Source organism: Biomphalaria glabrata, chromosome 4 (assembly GCF_947242115.1).
Source record: "Biomphalaria glabrata chromosome 4, xgBioGlab47.1, whole genome shotgun sequence".
Lineage (NCBI taxonomy): Eukaryota > Metazoa > Mollusca > Gastropoda > Planorbidae > Biomphalaria > Biomphalaria glabrata.
Window position 1 is genome coordinate 54,730,775 of NC_074714.1, and position 20,223 is coordinate 54,750,997.

A 20,223-nucleotide genomic window follows, 5' to 3' on the forward strand; every position below is an offset into this window, starting at 1 on the left:
CATTCTATCTCTAGTAGAGAGTATCTTTCTAACTCTAGTGCAGCCCCCATGAGAGGTGGTGGCATGTGTTATGGAGACTTAAGGAAAGTCTGGCCCTCGGATACTCCAAGTGTTGGGGCACGCCTTACAGAACACCCAGCCGAGAGAGAAAGAGATAGTCAAAGAAAGAGACATGAGAGAGAGAGAGAGAGAGAGAGAGAAGGAGAGAGAGAGAGAGAGAGAGAGAGAGAGAGAGAGACAGCAGTTGAGTGAGAAGTTCTTGAATTCTAGAAGCAACACAAAATAGAGCTTTATGTGTATTTTTCTGTTGTGTTGTCTTTATATGAGAAAAGAGTCCTTGTAATCACAACAAATTTCCGTAAGGATCAATAAAACAGTCTTAGTACTCCCCCCCCCCCAACACGGATAGTTGCAATCATTTAGTAGAAAGAAAAGTTGCCATATTTTGATTTAAAGGGGCCCCCATGTCAAGTCTTAATCCAGTCCTTGAAGGGGCCCTCCATGTCAAGTCTTAATGCGGTCCTGATAGAACGGGTCTGCTTGCATGAACGGATCTACATCTTATTGTCATCAAGATATCAGACAGAGGTTTTCTTCGATGTTAGAGGTAATAAAATCGTAGGTCTAAAGGTTCAACACAAGTAACTACTCAAAGCGGATTGTAAAAATATGCTTTTAATAAACCAGAGAAACTAAAAGGCACACTTTAGCTGCACAATATGCTGCTAGTCTAATTTTGTTGTACATTGTACATTCAAGTGAATCTAGAATTTGTTTTTGCACAGAAACTGAAATGTAAAAATATTAAAACAAGCAACTCCTGCTAGTGCTGTCACATGACCATGTGCTGAACTATGATAGATGATATGATTTTAAACATTAGATTTAAGACTTTATAATGACACTTTAAACATTAGAATTAATGACTTTATAATGACCCTTTTAAACATTAGAATTAATGACTTTATAATGACACTTTAAACATTAGAATTAATGACTTTATAATGACACTTTAATCATTAGAATTAATGACTTTATAATGACACTTTAAACATTAGAATTAATGACTTAATAACAGTAACAGTATAACTGAGACCACACTAAATATATTTCTATTCCAAGTGATGATGGAGGCTTGGTGGCTGAGCAGTAAAGCACTTGGTTTCTGAGCTGGGGTCTGGGGTTCAAATCCTGGGATTTTTAATTTTTTGATTTTCGGGCGCCTATTAGTCCACCAAGCTCTAATGGGTAACTGACATTAGTTTGGGAAAAGTAAAGGCGGTTGGTCATTGTGCTGGCAACATGAAACCCTCATTAACCGTAGGCCACAGAAACAGATGACCTTTACATCATCTGCCCTATAAACCACAAGGAGTGAAAGGGGAACTTTACTTTTTACAAGTGATGAGACACAACATTACTGATATTACATGAAAGTGTGATATTGCTGTACAACGAAGCCAATCAAAACATGTTTACAATGTACCTTGTCCAGTTCTTATTTCAACATCCCTACCCTTAAAACAACAAAAATTAGGCTGTATAATTAGTGACATTAAAACAAAAAAAAAAATAATGGCAAATTTGTAAACAAATTAGCTAAAAATGTATGTAAATATCACAATGCTATCATGCAGACAAATCTTTCTAGCTACTCCAGTGCAATAGCTAATGTCCACAACCAAATAAGTAAAAAAAACAAAACTAAGGCAGCAGTTCAGTTTGTGCATGGTAACCCAAAATATTGGATAGTTGGCAGGAAATATAACAGATTTTCAAAACTAGAAAATATTTAAAGATTCTTTGATTTAAACAATTGTTTTCAACTGGCCTCTTCAGCTATCCCACATTATCATTCAAGTCTCTGTAAGACAATCTGCTATAACATCTACAATACTATTAAACTACATAGTTGAACATAGCAATAATATATTAGCAAAGAAACTGAGTAAGTGCAGTTCAAAATAATTAGGCCAAACACAGTCATGGCCTAGATATAATCAGCTTTTTCAAGCCCAAGGCTAGACTCAACATCATTACGTAGGTAGCATATGATACTGCGGTTATATTTGATTAGGAAGGAGGAGCTTCTAATAGCAGTACACTACTTGATTATAAAGATAATATTTGAAACAGGTTTTGTAGACAAACAAATATTTACAGTGTCAAAAACAATGTTGCAACAGACTACCATGTTATCACTACAAGATTTCATAACAAACAACTATTGGTGAAAACATTTGCTAGGAGGAGAAAAAGACTTGGCAAGGCTTTCACTTAGACCAGGGGTTCTCAGCCTGTGGGTCGCAACCCCCTTGGGGGTCGATTGACGATTTTCCAAGGGTCGCCAAAGACCATCGAAAAAAATGGATTGTTTTTGTCTATTCTTCTATTGCTGTGTGTATTTGCGAGGGGGTCGCGGTAGAGTGTGGGATTGTAAAAAGGGGTCGCCGAGCATAAAAGGTTGAGAACCGCTGACTTAGACTGTATTCCAACAGAAACACAAAAATCAACAAGAGACTTCATTTAGTATTCCAGCTCTGACTTTTCTATCAGATCTTCCTATATTTTAATATAGATACCAAAAAGTTGTTAAAAAAATGAATGAAAAGAACCCAACATGATCAAACAGGTGAACTAATACAAATGTAGGTAATAACAATAATTTATAGTAATATGTAAAAGCAGACATGGAAGGAAGAGCTTTGCTTGTAGATATTTCTAAAATGTTTAATATAGATTACCAGATTAAGAAATTCAGTCAACCCTGGTTGATGTTATATGAATGGGACATGTTCATGGTAATGAAATGGGTAAGTCTCATACAAAATAGAGATTCACATGCTAGGGACCAGATGGGGGAGGATCACATGATAGATATTGCATGTGGAAAGATCATATAACATAATTATTTCATGGGGGATGATCACATGACAGGCTTATTTTACGGGGGAGGATCACATGACAGACTTATTTTATGCTAAAAGGGTTACATAAGAACACAGACTTATTTGGCTTTTTATTCACAGTCAACATAATAATTTTGAAAACAATTCATAGATAGCAGCAGTGTATTGCTTGACTAAGTCAATATTGCTATAACAAGACGTCTAGTTGAAGCCGAATACCCTTACAGTGGGAAGAAAATCCAGTTACATAAAAAATAAGTCTATTAACAATCCAAAACAACTGTCCAGACCCAATAGTAATGCTATGTACATAAAACATACAACCTGTTTAAGTAAAATGCTCCAAGAAAAACTACAACCTACATAGTTAACATCAACATTTCATCATTGAATAATGCGCTACAGTAAAATACAACAATCTGTAGTTTAAATAAAAAATTATTATTTTTTAAATTTCATTTTTTTTTTTCATCTTTATGACCGCTTAAACAACTAAGAAGACTATCTCACTTTCTAGACATGATCAGCTTAGTGAGACTGTATAAAGTGATGTGGGAAACTATCTCACTTTCAAGACATGATCAGCTTAGTGAGACTGTATGAAGTGACATGGGAAACTATCTCACTTTCAAGACATGATCAGCTTAGTGAAACTGTATGACCACGAAAAGATAGGTCTCTATTATTAAAAAAAGCATCATTACATAAAATTTTGTTTATTTAATTTTTTAATTTTTTTTTTAAACCAAATATTACTGTAGCAATGTGGGATCAAATAATACGTGAGAAAATAATGTCAATTATATTAAACAATATGTCTGACATATATGACATGAATTAATTTTAGAAATGTAGTGACGTCCTACTGGATGGCTCTTTGTGGAGAAATCTAAATAATGTGGATTAAATATCTGTGGCTTCAATAAATGTATAAAAATGAAATCTTTTCAAAGTTTAGAGATAAAATTGTGATAAAAATGTTTTCCTTTTCAAACATAAAGTTTGAATAATTTTCATTCTTTAAAAAAATATAATTGTCAAAATTTAAAACAGAGAATAGGTGATGAGATTTATGAATAAGAACATTACAGGTTAATGTAGCCTTCAGCAAGGTTCTTCACCACTTCCTAAGTCCTGGACATGATCATTGAAGTATAAGTCAGAGTCTCTATTGATGTCCATCAAAGCTTCACTGTTGTAATCCACTGTGGACATAGTGTCTGGGGGCTGGATGTACATCAGAGATGGAGAAAAATTATGTGTCTGTAGGAAGTCATCAGGAATCATCTCATAGATGTTTTCAAGTCCTGCAGATTCTCTATTCATCTTAAGAGATTCACCCTTGTTGTCCACTGAGGATGCTGTGTCTGCTGGTGCAACAAAACTGGGGGAGGTGGTGTCATTTCTCTGATTGATGCCTTGGAATGCTGCAGTTAAGGAACTGCAACCATCAATGGCTTCTGGTGGATTTATTTCATCATAAACAGAACACGGCACAGTGTAAACACTATTCAAATCTTTCTCATTTATACAATCCTCACTTTGATGTGATTTCTTTAAGTTGACCAAATCAGAGCTCGAAACTGAGCGAGGACCCATGTCAATGACAATCCCAGAATCCCCAGATGTGTGAGAAAGCATTGGCTCTATGGAGATGGGCGTAGCTGTCCCAAAAAATTCATCTAGCCAATCAGGATTCTCTTGCTCGAAAAGAGACGACGATTCTATTGCAACCAGCAGTTCACTTCCACCAGGTAGCTGAGCAATGTTCTCACGTAACATTGGCAACTTGTTCTGGAAATAAATAATACGAAAACATTTCAAAAGAAGTTGGGTGAAAGAATAGGGAATGATATGCAGAAAGTTAAACACTAAACGTTGGCAATAATAATACTACTGTCTCATAATGAAAAAAAAAACTAAACTAGAAGAACAAAGAAAATATGGGAACCTAGGCTTGGAGATTAAGCGTTTATGGAAGTTATCCAAAATAACAATATACCCCATTGTTATATCAACTGAGGGGATAATAACAACTGACCGCACAGACACCTTCAAGGCCCTTAACATTCCTAGGAACATTCTGCCTGTTTGAGGGCGGTACTGCTGCAGACCTGCCACATCACCAGAAAATTCCTCATTGGAAACTGTTAAAGGGACTACAATGAATTTTGTTTCTCTTTAACGAAACTCGACCCTGGCAGCGCCAGAGAATGAATACTGGTTCGTTTCTAACATAATAATTGAGTGAAAGCAGAGGGAATGATATGCAGAAAGATAAACAGTTTAAGTTGGTAGCAAAGCAAAATATGAGCACTGCTAAGACCATCAGTGAAAATATGAGAGGAACAGATATAAGAATTATAATTCTATCATGTCCAAAAAAAATCAGTTTTATAACTGACTAACTTTTGACCCATCACATCAATAAATCTGTTAGATTAGTTAAATTTAAATAACAGTTTAATTGACATCCAACATCATTTCCCAAGTAAACATCTCAATGTTTTTTCCCAACTACTAATAAACACTAATTTGCATACTTGCACTAATCATCTGTAGAAGGGTGAAAATGCAACTGCGCCTGGTGATTATATATGCCCAACCTGCAATCACAGCTGTGTATCAAGGATTGGCCTCTTTAGCCACACATGAAGTTGCAAAGGGAAAAGATCATCTCTCGAGACGTAAAATGCCACAGAGACTAATCATCTCTATACCTATAGTATTAATGGCAAAACAAAACAAAAAAAAAGTTAAAAACAAAAATACTTACACTAAACATCTCTGTATCTTTAGTATTTATGGCATGAAGTTTTTTGATCAACTCTGGAAGATTTCTTGGAATTGAAAAGGTGAAGGGCGATGTGATATATTTAGATTCTCTGCAGTTATTTCCAAAGTAGATGTTGATGACTTTATCCCTGGCCTTGTTGTCCTTGAAAATATGTTTCACACATTCGGTGAAGAGATCCCCCTCTGGACCTAAGACTCTATTTCTGTACACTGTCTTGTTCAGATTGGCCTCAATCAGTTTCTGGGCTCCCACTGAGTTGACAAAGATGATATGATCAGAGCTGGAGATGTGTTTAATGAACCAAGAGTAAGGCGAGTCATAGTCGTGCATGTCTTTAGCTCTTGCTGAGTACACTGCGTTACATTGACAGTGGAGCTGGAAAGTAATTTATAGAAAACAAACTTTGAACCTCTCGTCAAGTTAACATTAACATCTATTTAAATTTTAGTAATTATTCCAAAGGGGACATGGTGGCTGAGTGGAAAAGCGCTTGGCTTCCAATCCAAAGAGCCTCAAGTTCGATTTTCACTGAAGACTGGGATTTGGAATTTAAAGATTTTTAAGACGGCGCTGAGTCTACCCAACTTGAATGGGTACCTGACACAACAACAGTATTAACTTGAGTAACGGCATTGCCAACAGTAAAATCTGACATTAACTAACGGATCAGTCTTTGAGGGAAAACTAGAGGTGGCAGGTCTTGACAGACAATAATGAGTAATTAGTGCACCTCAGAGTCCACCCAGCTTTTATAGGTACCTGACTTGAGGTGGGGAAGAGTAAAGGTGGTTGGTTGGCCACATGACACCATCGTTCACTGTGGGCCACAGAAACACTTGATCTTTACATCATCTGCCCTGTCGCAAGGTCTGAAAGGGGAACTTTACTCTATTTACTAAGCTGAGTAACTTTGAGTAATTAAGAGGTACTCAAGAAGTAGCTAAATGAATAATTAACTTTTTTTATAGCGCAGTCCTTATTTATAACTTTTCAATATGCGGTGACTATGTCCTTAGAGTAAAATAATTTACAAATAAAGATTTGCACCATCCCAACTAAATCCTAACATCCTAACAAAATAAATATGCAAGTAATGAAAATTAAATTTACACTACTAATAAGATCATGACAGACAACATGCTTCACTATATTCAAGAAGAGAATATAGACCTAGCTGTTCAAAACTTTTTTTGAGATTAGTTTCTCATTTCAGATCTCATGTTTATGTTTGTAATGTTATCACAGCACCTTGAGCCTACATCATGTTTGTTAACAGTGCTCTATAAATTAAATTATTATTTTATTACATATGCTAACTAGAAGAATGAAGGAAGAAGAAAGATAAGGCTGAAGAAGGAGGACTTGCTAATTAAGCAATAAGCCACAATCCTAATGCATAGTTTCCTCAATAAGTCTCCTCTTAGATACTGCTATAAATTTCCAGGAAAACACTCAACAGGTTAATGATAATATAGATAAGGATTTAATGATTAAATAAATAACACACACAAACCACAGAATGTCAATTTGTTCTAGATCTAGCCTGATTCAACGAAATAAGCCGGCATCTACTATCATGTCTCCATCTCCTCCTCTCTCTTGTTCCACGCTCGTGTAGAACAGTGCCTAGTGCGCACCATGTATCTCAGTGCGGAAATAGAGTTACAACAATACACTTACATCTTTCAAACATGTGACATCTCTTCCACACATTACTTTTCAGCCATATGTTTTGTTAAGAACAAAATCTCATGCAACACAACTTCACCACAAACATCACAGTCTACAATAATGGTCTACCTCTATGAATTGATGTAACAGTCCATATCAGACAAGACACCAAATGGTCTACCTCTAAAAAATTGACTTAACAGTCCACATCAGACAAAGCATTAATGGTGTACCTCTAAAAAATGGACTAAACTCTCCACCATGTCAATGTGTTTGCTGTGATCATCAGCAGACATGAAGTAGAGCTTCTTCTGTTTTAGACTTGGCAACAGAACCTGATGGTCACTTGATACTTTGACCTCAGAATCACTTGATGCTTTAACCTCAGGGTCACCTGAAAAAAAAAAGCAGAAAAATAAATAAATAAATAAATGAATAGCAACAACAAATGGAAGTTATGTATATTTGTAAAGAAATAAAGGCCATTAAGATAACTTTGAAATCAAAACATAAAAGTCTTAATCTCAACAATTTTCTAAATCTAAAATGTGGACAAGAGTGGGGCAAAATAAACCACTCCAAGAACCTAAGAAAAATCATTGTTTACCAAGTAGTGATTCTCTCAACCTATCTATATGGATCTGAGACATGGTTACTCTACAGAAATCAACTAAAAATTCTGGAACGCTTTCACCAAAAAATGTCTGCGCTCCATTGTCAATGTACAATGGCAAGACCACACTAAAAACAGCGATCCTCTTGTGAATGCCAGTATGGACAGTATAGAAGGACTGCTTATAGTTAAAAAGCACCTATGGTAAGGCACATATCCCGTTTGAGGGACGAACGTATGCCAAAGGCAATCTTTTTAGGTGAACTGAAAGGTGGCCAGTGTAACAGAAGTGCCCTTTGGAAATACTTTAAATTGAAGCTGAGGTGCCAACTTGCTTTAACTCATTAATCTTCCGATTCAAAGAAAAGCCTTATTATCATTATGTTTAATGTTTGTATATACTCCCGGTCCTAATTGGTAGCAGAAAGAAGGTCAACACACCAAGACATAGACTGAATTTAATTATCTTATGTCCAACAGGACTTTATGGTGACCCGACAAAATATAGAATAGACAAAGTATCGCAGGATTTCCCAACAAAATAGCATGGTATCGTATATGATGTGTATAAATGTACCGGATTCTAGCAAGTTAAGGTCCTGGGCATCATTTTTCATTGAGGTCCCTATCTTCTTCAATATTACAAGGTCTAAAAGTACGCCATATTTGCAGAGAAAGAGAGTACTTTAGAATTGTATCTCCCTTTTTTACCTAAATTTAAAATGCTTCACTTGCTAAAAATATGGTTTTGAAATGTGGTGACCCCATTCAAGGGTTAGGTATCTGATGATCTGTGTTACACATGTGTTTTATAGTACAATCAGAAATCTTGATTATCTGCGGCATCTCAGTTTGATCAAACCATGTTGTCTCAACATTGGCAAACTTTTAGGTTTTCAGGATTAGTTAAGCTGGCGATCACATTTTTAATCTCTAAATACTGCCTTCAAAGAACTAAATGATGCTCGCCCAGATGATGTAGGGAATTTGTATGACTATTGGGAGGACAACTATATTGGTTGCAAGAAACAAAACCGCAGAATGACTCCAAGATTTCCGATAGAATTTTGGAATGTTAAGAGATCAAGTACAGGACAATCTACCAAGAACAAACAATTTAGTGGAGGGGTGGCATTGTGCATTCCAGCTGCCTATTGATGGTCATCACCCCAATAGTACAATGAAGTATAATGCTGGAGAATGAAGTAAAGCTGTAAGCAAGACAAAGTACCTCCAACTTAACAGACTATACAGCCAATGTATGGAAACAAGCCCCTGAATTTCTATGTGACAGTGCATACAATTTAACTTTGTGTTTTATTACTGTGTTTTAAGATACTTTACTTCCATTTAATTATTTTATTTTCATGGAAATAAATACTTGAATGTTATGTACATAAAAAACAACCCTAGATCATCATCTGTCCCTTGACTTTCATCGTAGGGGTGCTGTGACAGTTCACATAACCGAATCCTTCCACTTTTCTGTCATTAGCTGTCCTTAGCAGGATATCAAGAGGGAAGCCGGACCATTCTTGTGTGTTATCCAGCACTTCTTATGACGACCCTTTCTTTGTTCTCCCTCCACTGTACCTTGAAGAAAATGACTTTTGACAGTCATGTCTTACAAAATGACCAAACCGGCTCAGCTTTCGTCTCTTTACAATATTGAGGTATTCCTCCTTTTTGCCAGCCAGAGATTATAATTGATTATTGTATTGGTTTTGTTTTTATATGACGGAAAATTGTTTTAATGCTTATCTTTAATCCTATACCATACAGACATCTACAAAAGTGAATGTGATTCCATCTTATACTTATTCCTTTCTTAATCTTGTCATGCATGTTAATTAGACAAAATACACAAAATCAATGATATTTGACAAATCAAAGAGATAAAGAGTTTTATTAGAACATAATAGTAATCTACCATGTACAGTCCATCCAGTCTATATCTGTTAAGTTTTTCTAAGCACCGAGCTAACAGTTTTAATTATTATTTGCAGCGTTCACATTGACCCATACTTTGAAACCAACAAGTCTTTCACTAGAATTATGTACTCATTTTTTTTTCCACGTGTATTTTAAATAAAGACAAATGTTTATAAAGATTAAATGTGAATTTTAAAATGGCTTACCTTTATGATGAGATATAGGAGGTTTAGCGCTTTTGTACCAATCTGACAATGGTGTAACTGAGGAAAAAATTAATCAAAGTCAACTGAGTGTTAACTATCTTGCTGTCCAGAATCAGACACACACAAGTTGGACACAACTGAGTTTCACAAAAATATCAGGAAATTTTCTAAATCAATGCATGTTTGTGAACTGATGTGTCATCACAACTCAAGGAAGTTGCTGAATTTCATTATATGCATTGCTTTACTGCAAACTTAAGAGAAATATTTCAAAAAATGTGCTGATATTTTGCCTTAATAGTAACTAAATCCAACAAAATTTCCTGATTTCATTTAAGTTTAGGAAAAATTCAACACGTCTGGGGTTGAACTTCGACTTGTACAGAAAGGGATGTCACCAGGATATTTCACATGGTGGATGTTATGGAGATAAATAGTACACAGTTATTTGTTAAGTCTGAGGCCTGATAAAGTCATACCCACAATTTCATAGCCAGACAAACATTTCTTTCACAGCTATAGAACACAACAAAATTGTTAACTGTGCCTTGCAACTCTAATTGGAGGCTCTAGCTTGTTACTTCTAAATAATACAATTCATACAAAATATACTCATAACTTGTTACTTCTAAATTATATAATTTATACAAAATATACTATTAACCTTTTACTTCTTTATCATATTATCCCAAAAAGTATACTCTTATAGGGTTTATTTTCAAACTTTGAAGGTAAGATATTTTGTAATTATTCCTATAGTGGTTTTTATTTACGGATGTAGAAAATTCAGTGATGTAAGTCTTATGTTTATCTACTTAGTGTAATCAATCTGATTATAAACAAATATATCTAAGTGACTAGTTTATTTTGAAGCTGAAGGTGTTGGTTTGATTAAAAAAAAAACTTTTTTCTCCAAAGGTTTATAATCAATGAATTTATACAAGTATAAATGCTTATATACCTGGTACTTAAGAGTTGTTTTTTTTTATTACATAGAAAGACAAACTACTAAATCTATAAAAAATTCAAACATTGGCTACATGAGAAAAAAAAAGATAGGACGTAATCATCTTCTATTTTGAAGTAACGTCTGTATTATATAAGATAAGATGGGAGAGATGCAGTGTAATTCATTAAAAACATATTATTTCCTGACAACCTTTCAGCTGAGTTCAACAAAAGTTTTCACTTGAACAAATTCTGTTCAAAGACTCTATGTAGCTTGATAACAAAAAAAAGAAAACTATGCATTTGCAAACACTGATACTATACTTACATTTACGAACTAGCGAGGGAATCCTGAGCTTTCCTCTGGAACACAAACACAGGATAACAACAACTAGGACCAGGAAACACAGGACACCAATTGAAATACCAACAATTTCACCATCTGTTAAACTGTCTTTTGTTGGTTGTGTGATTTTTGCAGTCGTAGGATCATCTTTTGGGGATGAATTCTTGGCAGTTGTTATAGGATCTTGTTTTGGTGTTGTGCTTCTAACAGGTGCCTCTGTATAGAACAAAGAGAGTATGTCATATACCTAACAGAAGTGTATGTTTAAAACAAAGAGAGTATGTCATATACCTAACAGAAGTGTATGTTTAAAACAAAGAGAAGTGTAAGTTTAAAACAAAGAGAATATGTCAAATACTTAATAAAAGTGTATGTTTAAAACAAAGAGAATATGTCATATACCTAACAGAATTGTATGTTTAAAACAAAGAGAGTATGCCATATACCTAACAGAAGAGCATGTTTAAAACAAAGAGAATGTGAAGAGCACCTAACAAGTGTATGTTTAAAAAAAAAAGAGAATATGTCATATACTTAACAAAAGTGTATGTTTAAAACAAAGAGAATATGTAATGCACCAAAAAGAGGCATATGATTAAAAACAGAGAATATAATATCTACCATAACTCAATGAAATGTTGTACAACTATACAGAAGCACACAATTCAATAAAGGACATTGTCGGACAGAAGGAGTCAAATATGGTATAATACCAGTGTTGAGAACACATTCTCACAATGAGATAACTACATAGAGATAAAGATATCAGCTAAATTTAACAAATCACTTTCAGTACAATTTTTTTTAATGTAAATTAACTCAATTCATTTAAAGCTTCACTCGAAGATGTCACACATTTAGTAATATACAATGAATATATTGAAATGAGTTAAAGTTGTCAGTGAGGACTGAATTTAAAGATACACTGGCAGGAGGGGTTCAGCAGTTATTGCAGCAAATGGATGACACACCTCAGTCCAGTTCAATTACAAACTACCTTTGCTTTGCCAAGTACACAGAGGTGCAGACTCAGAGACTTCATGACAAGAGCTGTGGAAAGACTTCAAGACAAGAGCTGTGGAAGGACTTCAATCCAAGAGCTGTGGAAGGATTTCAAGACAAGAGCTGTGGAAGGACTTCAAGACAAGAGCTGTGGAAGGACTCTAATGCAAGAGCTGTGGAAGGACTTCAAGACAAGAGCTGTGGAAGGACTTAAAGACAAGAGCTGTGGAAGGACTTCAAGACAAGAGCTGTGGAAGGATTTCAAGACAAGAGCTGTGGAAGGACTTCAATGCAAGAGCTGCGGAAGGACTTCAAGACAAGAGCTGTGGAAAGACTTCAATGCAAGAGCTGTGAAAGGACTTCAAGACAAGAGCTGTGGAAGGACTCTAATGCAAGAGCTGTGGAAGGACTTCGAGACAAGAGCTGTGGAAGGACTTCAAGACAAGATCTGTGGAAGGACTTCAAGACAAGAGCTGTGGACTTCAAGACAAGAGCTGTGGAAGGACTTCAACACAAGAGGTAATAGAAAGCTGTAGAAAGATAGTGCAAAACTACTTGGCACCTTAACAAGATGGGATTTAAAATAATATTAATACAATTCGAAATGCTGCCACTGGAAACAAACAACCACCACTTTGACACCTAATATTAGAAAAAAACCTCTAGACAGCTATAAAGATTTAAATTGCAAAGAAACACAATTTAGGACATGGTTTTAACATTTTACCAAACAGATACATGAACTCTTTTATTTTGTTCGAGATTTAACTATTGAATAAATGCCAAATTTCTGGTGTAAACTTCACATGTATTGAGTGAAACTGGGGTATGAATATAAATTTCTTTAGCAATCAATGTAATGTTTTGTTATGCGCATGATAAGTGTAAGACGATTTTTATTCAGAGGTAACACAGATCTATTATTATGATAAATCATATCCAGCTTCAATAAGCTTGAGCTATCAACTAATCCCTCATTTCCCAAGCCTGTTAGCAAAGTCTAAAGGTAAACATCTTTACAGCATAAAAAGATCCATTAAATATTTTAGAACAAGAAGCATAACATTACAGCCCTGTGACATTTACAAAGTTTGTTTTGAATACAGACCTTTAACATAAGTTTGTTTTGAATACAGACCTTTAACATAAGTTTGTTTTGAATACAGACCTTTAACATAAGTTTGTTTTGAATACAGACCTTTAACATAAGTTTGTTTTGAATACAGACCTTTAACATAAGTTTGTTTTGAATACAGACCTTTAACATAAGTTTGTTTTGAATACAGACCTTTAAGATAAGTTTGTTTTGAATACAGACCTTTAACATAAGTTTGTTTTGAATACAGACCTTTAACATAAGTTTGTTTTGAATACAGACCTTTAACATAAGTTTGTTTTGAATACAGACCTTTAACATAAGTTTGTTTGAGTACAGACCTTTAACATAAGTTTGTTTGAGTACAGACCTTTAACATAAGTTTGTTTGAGTACAGACCTGTAACATAAGTTTGTTTGAGTACAGACCTTTAACATAAGTTTGTTTTGAGTACAGACCTTTAACATAAGTTTGTTTGAGTACAGACCTTTAACATAAGTTTGTTTGAGTACAGACCTTTAACATAAGTTTGTTTGAGTACAGACCTTTAACATAAGTTTGTTTTGAGTACAGACCTTTAACATAAGTTTGTTTGAGTACAGACCTTTAACATAAGTTTGTTTGAGTACAGACCTTTAACATAAGTTTGTTTGAGTACAGACCTTTAACATAAGTTTGTTTGAGTACAGACCTGTAACATAAGTGGTTGTTTTTTGTACAGACCTGTGACATTAACATTCAATTGTTTTTAGTACAGACATGTGACATTAACATACAACTGTTTTTAGTACAGACATGTGACATTAACATACAACTGTTTTTAGTACAGACATGTGACATTAACATACAACTGTTTTTAGTACAGAGCTGTGACATTAACAATCAATTGTTTTTAGTACACACATGTGACATTAACATACAATTGTTTTCAGTACAGACCTGTGACATTTAGAGAAATCCAGGCAGTTGTAGTAAATCCACAAATATTTTCACAACATCTGTCAGCGTCACAATTTGTTGAATGTGCAACAATTTTCCAACACAAACATTGTCCTTTTATACCCGCAAAAACATCAATGGGCTTTACCTAGGAATGAGAAAAACAATTAGAATATATACCCAGGTACCCAGCTGGCAATAAAACATCTCATATTCTTTCAGAGAAAAATGGCTGAAGAGTGTTTTAAAATATGTTGGAATGGTACAAAGTCTAAATTAAGGCTGCAGAATCTCATACTTCTTATATACTTCATACATACTTCCTATGTACTTCCTATATACTTCATGTGTACTTCATATGTACTTCACATGTACTTCATACATACTTCACATATACTTCATACATACTTCACATGTACTTCATACATACTTCACACATAATTCACATGTACTTCATACATACTTCATACATACTTCACACATACTTCATATGTACTTCATACGTACTTCAAAAATACTTCACATGTACTTCACAGATACTTCATATGTACTTCACACATACTTCATTTGTACTACACACATACTTCATATGTACTTCACACATACTTCATATGTACTTCATACATACTTCACACATACTTCACATGTACTTCATACATACTTCATACGTACTTCACACATACTTCACATGTACTTCATACATACTTCATACGTACTTCACAAATACTTCACATGTACTTCACAGATACTTCATATGTACTTCATACATACTTCACATGTACTTCAAATGTACTTCATACATACTTCACATGTACTTCATACATACTTCATATGTACTTCACACATACTTCACATGTACCTCATACATACTTCACATGTACCTCATACATACTTCATACGTACTTCATACATACTTCATACGTATTTCATACATACTTCATACGTACTTCATACATACTGGTTTCAAAACTGAAGTGTAGCTAAGTTCATGTATCTGTTTGGTAGCTAAGAGCCCTGAATCAATTGGACTAAATCCCTTTTACAAAATCTCTAGAAGGTTATAGGAGTAACAGTGGGAGTGGTAAAGTGCTTGGCTTCCTAACTGGAGGGTCCTGGGTTTGAATCCAGGTGAAGATCGCAATTTTTAATTTCTGGATCTTTAGGGCACCCACCAAGCTCTAATGGGTACCTGCCTTTAGTTAGGGAAAAGTAAAGGCGATTGGTCGTTGTGCTGGCCACATTACACTCTTGTTAACCATGGGCCACAGAAACAGATGACCTTTACATCCTCCTACTTATAGACTGCATTGCTTGAATGGGCACTTTACTTTTTTCTTTATGCTTCAGGGAAAACTATTAATATAATTTTTTGGCTTTATTTAAATGTGGGTTTTTTTTTTATGTAGAACTAGCCAGATATGACCTGAGGCCTGTGGCTTTATTTTGGGTATTACTAATAAAGTGGATTGGATTATATCTATGTCATACATGGCAAATGGTCCCTTCTCATTTTTTTTATTTGACCACAAAAATAAAAAAAAGAACAGTGTGAAAATGGGTTTACTCGTTTAGCTGACATATTCATATCAAATATAAAATGCTGTGAAAGCAGGTTTACCCGTTTGTTTTGTTCTTAAACAGAAATAAATTTAAGTGTAGTTTTTTTTATTTTTAGCCACCACCCCCCTTTTTCCAATGTTGTGGGAGGGGTTAAACATACAACTAAGGGGAACATTTGGGCCATTTTGTTTATCAAGATTGGTCAAACAGTTTTGATTTCTATGCAGGATATACACACATACACCTTACATTCAGTTATCTATATTAGATTAAGGAAATCCGAGTGTCCTGAGTTGTGGGACAAAATGTATGCATCTACAACTTGATAACTCACAACACATCTACAGTTACCGGTCAATATGAACACGCAACTGTTAAGCAAGCTGCTTTCTGCTAATTGGCACCAAGGTAACAGTCATTGGCGACTTAAAAATCAATTTTGAAGATTCAACACACACACTAGCCCCCCCCCCCCCCCCCACCACCACCACCACCAGTATTATGTAAAGTGTGTCACCTACCACAACTTGATAATTATCACTGTCTAGGTTATCAAATGTCAAAAAAGCTTCAGGGTCTGAATCTGTGTACAGCTGAAACAAAAACATATATAACCAATCAATACAAGGATTTACTAGTACAATGCATGCGATGCTACAAGAAATTGATATGGTTAAATTTTTGAAATTAATTACACCTCTATAGCCCACCAAGCTCTAAGAATATAAATATGTAAGTTTTGCAACTTTGTCTGTTTTTTTTAAGAGCAATTTTTTGTTAAGCTAATATGCAACTGTTCTGCTGTTAATGATTATGCTCAGATATAACCCCAAGGCATCCATGTGCAGTAGAAAGAACTAGGCCACATTCCAGTCATACAATGCACTGCTAACAGAACCAAAGAAAACTTCAAATTTCAATACATAAACCTATAATGCTATTAATTAAAAAAAAACAACACATTACTAGATAGACCTATCTCCCTAGAAAAAAAATTAACAAAAGATTATCATTATCTAACCAAAAAATCAGTTCATTCACGCAACTGATCATTACAGAAATCGCCTAAGGAGCTGAAACTCAAAAACTGTGTCAAGTTGTGAAATGAGTTGTACCAACGTCTTAAGTGTTGTGTGGCTGAGTGATGTGAACCCTGTAGTTACCTAACTTAGGGTGATTAAGTTTGAAACCAGATGTAGGCTAGAAATTTATTTTTTGGTCAAGTTTTAACTCAAGGTGAGTTGTGTTTGCTTACCCTCTCCACCCACTCCCAAACCAACAAGGTCCACAAAGCAGATAGGACCAGAGCACACTAAGAAGCTACAAGAGACGCAAGACAAAATAAACAACAGCAATTCTAATAATATTGTTAAAACAGTGTGAACAAATAAACAATTTAAGAACTCCCCAAACTCTGTATGATAAAAAACAATCATTTACTTTTCCAGTGTAATATCTTTCTTGAAAAAAGTTGTTCAAATCATATGATTGCTTGACCAGCAAGACTCTGAACTGAGTGAGATTAAATTCTGGTGGTGATAGAGTGAACCGCACTTCTATGGTACCATTAGCCCAGGTCTTAGTCGAGACAGAAGGCGTCCACAGGGCAGGATCAGTTGTATTTTCTGTAATACATCAAGAAAATAAAGAATGACATGTTGTACACATACTGTTTAAGATCTCTACACCAAATTTTTAATTTAAGGACTTTTGGGCCCTTCTGAGCCCACCCAGCTCTAATGGGTACCTGACACTAGTTGAGGAAAAGTAAAGGGGGTTGGTCATTGTGTTGGCCACATGACACCCTTGTTAACAGTGGGCCACAGAAACAGATGACCTTTACATCATGTACCCTATAGACCCCAAGGTCTGAAAGGGCAACTTTACTTAATTTTTACTTATTTTATATATTTTGATACAGTGGATGAGTGGTAAAATGCTTGGCTTCCAAATTGAAGAGTCTTAATTTCCCAAGTCTGTTAAAACAGGGATTTTAAATTTCATGATTTGTATCCAACTCTCAAGGGTATCTGCATTATTTGGGAAAAGTAAAAAGGCTTGGTCATTATGCTGGCCACATGACATCCGTCATAACAGTCAGCATTGAAACAGACAATCTATAAATCAACTGCCCTATAGTTCACAAGGTCTGAAAGGGATACTGAAAAAAAAAAAAAACAACTTGAAAAGTTTATAAAATCTTTTCAAATCTACATATAAGGCTTGTCTTCAAGTCCAAAGATTAATGAGGAATGCAGTATTTCATGTGGCTACTGTTGATGGTCTATTTTGTTGATGATTCTATATGTTAATGGTGCATGCCAGTTCATAGAAGACACAACAACAGAATGAATCAAGAATATACTTGATAACGCAGGCTGATAACTTCAAAAATTTAATGAACAATAAAAAGGGCACAGTCATCTGTCGTCGCTAGCCTAGCATCGTCCTCTAAGGCGTATTGTCCGTTACTCTTCTAGTTCGTAATCCTACTCTTTTATTACTCGTCACATTACTTAGGAAAAACCCGATTAACCTCAACTTCTACGCATCTTGTGTCATTACACTACGGAGCCCCAGCCCAGCTATTAACTATAAATAGTAAGACAAAAAATCAGACAAAAGCTTTTCACATGTGAATCTGTGCTTGGCTATTACAATAGTTAACTCTATGTTAAGAAGTGTGTGTGTGTGTGTTGAGAGATACTTTGAGGGTGTCCTTGAAGCGTTTTCTTTGTCCTCTTTTCATCCTGCAGACGTGGTCAACTGAGACTGTGTGAATACTTCGTAGGTCAATTCTTCTGAGCACTTAAGTGTCATTTGCATGGCCAATTATTTTTTTTGAGGCAAATCATGTGAAAGTGGTTCATTTCTTTTACACCCTCGTTAGCCATCAGCCATCGAACAGATGACCTTTATATCATCGTCCCCCTAAGAGCACCCCCCCCCCAACCCAAGCACTAAGAATTCATCACTGCACAACACTGTGCACTTAAATGTAATCTTTTAACTTACTGTATCCGACGAAGGAGGTCATCCTCATTCTAACAAAACGATTTTCATCTTCTTTAAACTCAGCGTCAGGTGTGGGGATACTGTACACTGTCACTGTATAGTTGTTTGCTGAATTGAGATATTTAACATCAAAAGAAAATGTCACCTGTGAACAGAGTGCAATGGGTTAAAAGTTAGGTTCTGAAATAATAGAAGAAATTCAAGTAAAGTTGGTAACTTCAGCTAAACACCAATCAGTAAACAAAGGGGAGGAAATCTTAGACCCTGATGTCATTTCAGATGTAAGGTAAAGTGTGCAGTTTCTAAGAGGTAACAAATGAAAACTTGAAGAAGGTATAAAAGATATCCTTTTTATGCTTAAAACACAGCAGAATCAAACAAATAAATTATAGCTTATAGCATGCTCAGAGTTCTATGGTCCAATCTCATTTGTGGACCAGTTTGGGGGGGGGGGGTATCTAAAGCTCAGTAAACACAACTCTGCTCATATCGTGTTGAGCCTCGAGCCCCCTTCATAGGTAGCCAAGCCAAGCCCAAGCGTACTTAGCTTCTCGACCACGCTTCCCACATACACCATTTAACCTATTCACTCCTATTTCTAATTTTTAAAATACCTAGACTTTGGGTGATATGCCAAGGGCTTTACCACTCAGCCAATACACCCGATATATAAAAAAAATTTTCCAAAATAATAAGTCCATCATAACAAGAGCAGAGCCTAACAATATAAGCTAAGTAAGAGCCATCACAGAACCATTTTAAATCTACTGCATTAAAAAAAAAGTTAAATGTTTTTTTTGACATTACAGTGAGAATCACAAATTAGGCAGGGAAACTGCAAGCTTAGGAATTGTTTACAGCTACAATGACCCAAACCCAACCTATGGCAAATAGTTAAAAAAATAGTTCTTGCAATTGTCAAAGGAATTTCTTATCTGCCTGGACAGCCAACAACATCAGACAGATAAGTTAAGAAGTTATTATTATTCTTTAATTGTTTGTAGTTTATTAAGACCTCATGATCAAACATACTTTGTTTTTACTTATGTTCAGAAGAGTTCTTCCCTTTTCAGACCTTGCGATCTATGGGGCGGATAATGTTTAAGTCATCTTTTCCTATGGCCAACAGTCAATGAGCTGGTACCCATTAGTGTAGGGTGGACTCAGATTCACCCTAAAAATCCCGAAA

The 20,223-nt window shown here is 35.2% G+C and overlaps 1 protein-coding gene across 1 annotated transcript in view; it reads right to left on the reverse strand.

Moving 5' to 3' along the window:
- Window positions 1-657: 657 nt before the first annotated feature.
- Window positions 658-20,223, reverse strand: part of LOC106073599 (uncharacterized) — a 30,127-nt gene continuing 10,561 nt past the window's right edge. The window contains exons 6-14 of the mRNA XM_056025819.1: window positions 19,035-19,179; window positions 17,460-17,644; window positions 16,541-16,612; window positions 14,460-14,607; window positions 11,405-11,638; window positions 10,129-10,185; window positions 7,611-7,771; window positions 5,686-6,081; window positions 658-4,703 (exon numbers count right to left, since the gene is read on the reverse strand). Coding sequence (XP_055881794.1) covers window positions 4,014-4,703; window positions 5,686-6,081; window positions 7,611-7,771; window positions 10,129-10,185; window positions 11,405-11,638; window positions 14,460-14,607; window positions 16,541-16,612; window positions 17,460-17,644; window positions 19,035-19,179 — 2,088 coding nt within the window. The 3' untranslated portion in view covers window positions 658-4,013. The remainder of the gene's footprint in view (window positions 4,704-5,685; window positions 6,082-7,610; window positions 7,772-10,128; window positions 10,186-11,404; window positions 11,639-14,459; window positions 14,608-16,540; window positions 16,613-17,459; window positions 17,645-19,034; window positions 19,180-20,223) is intronic.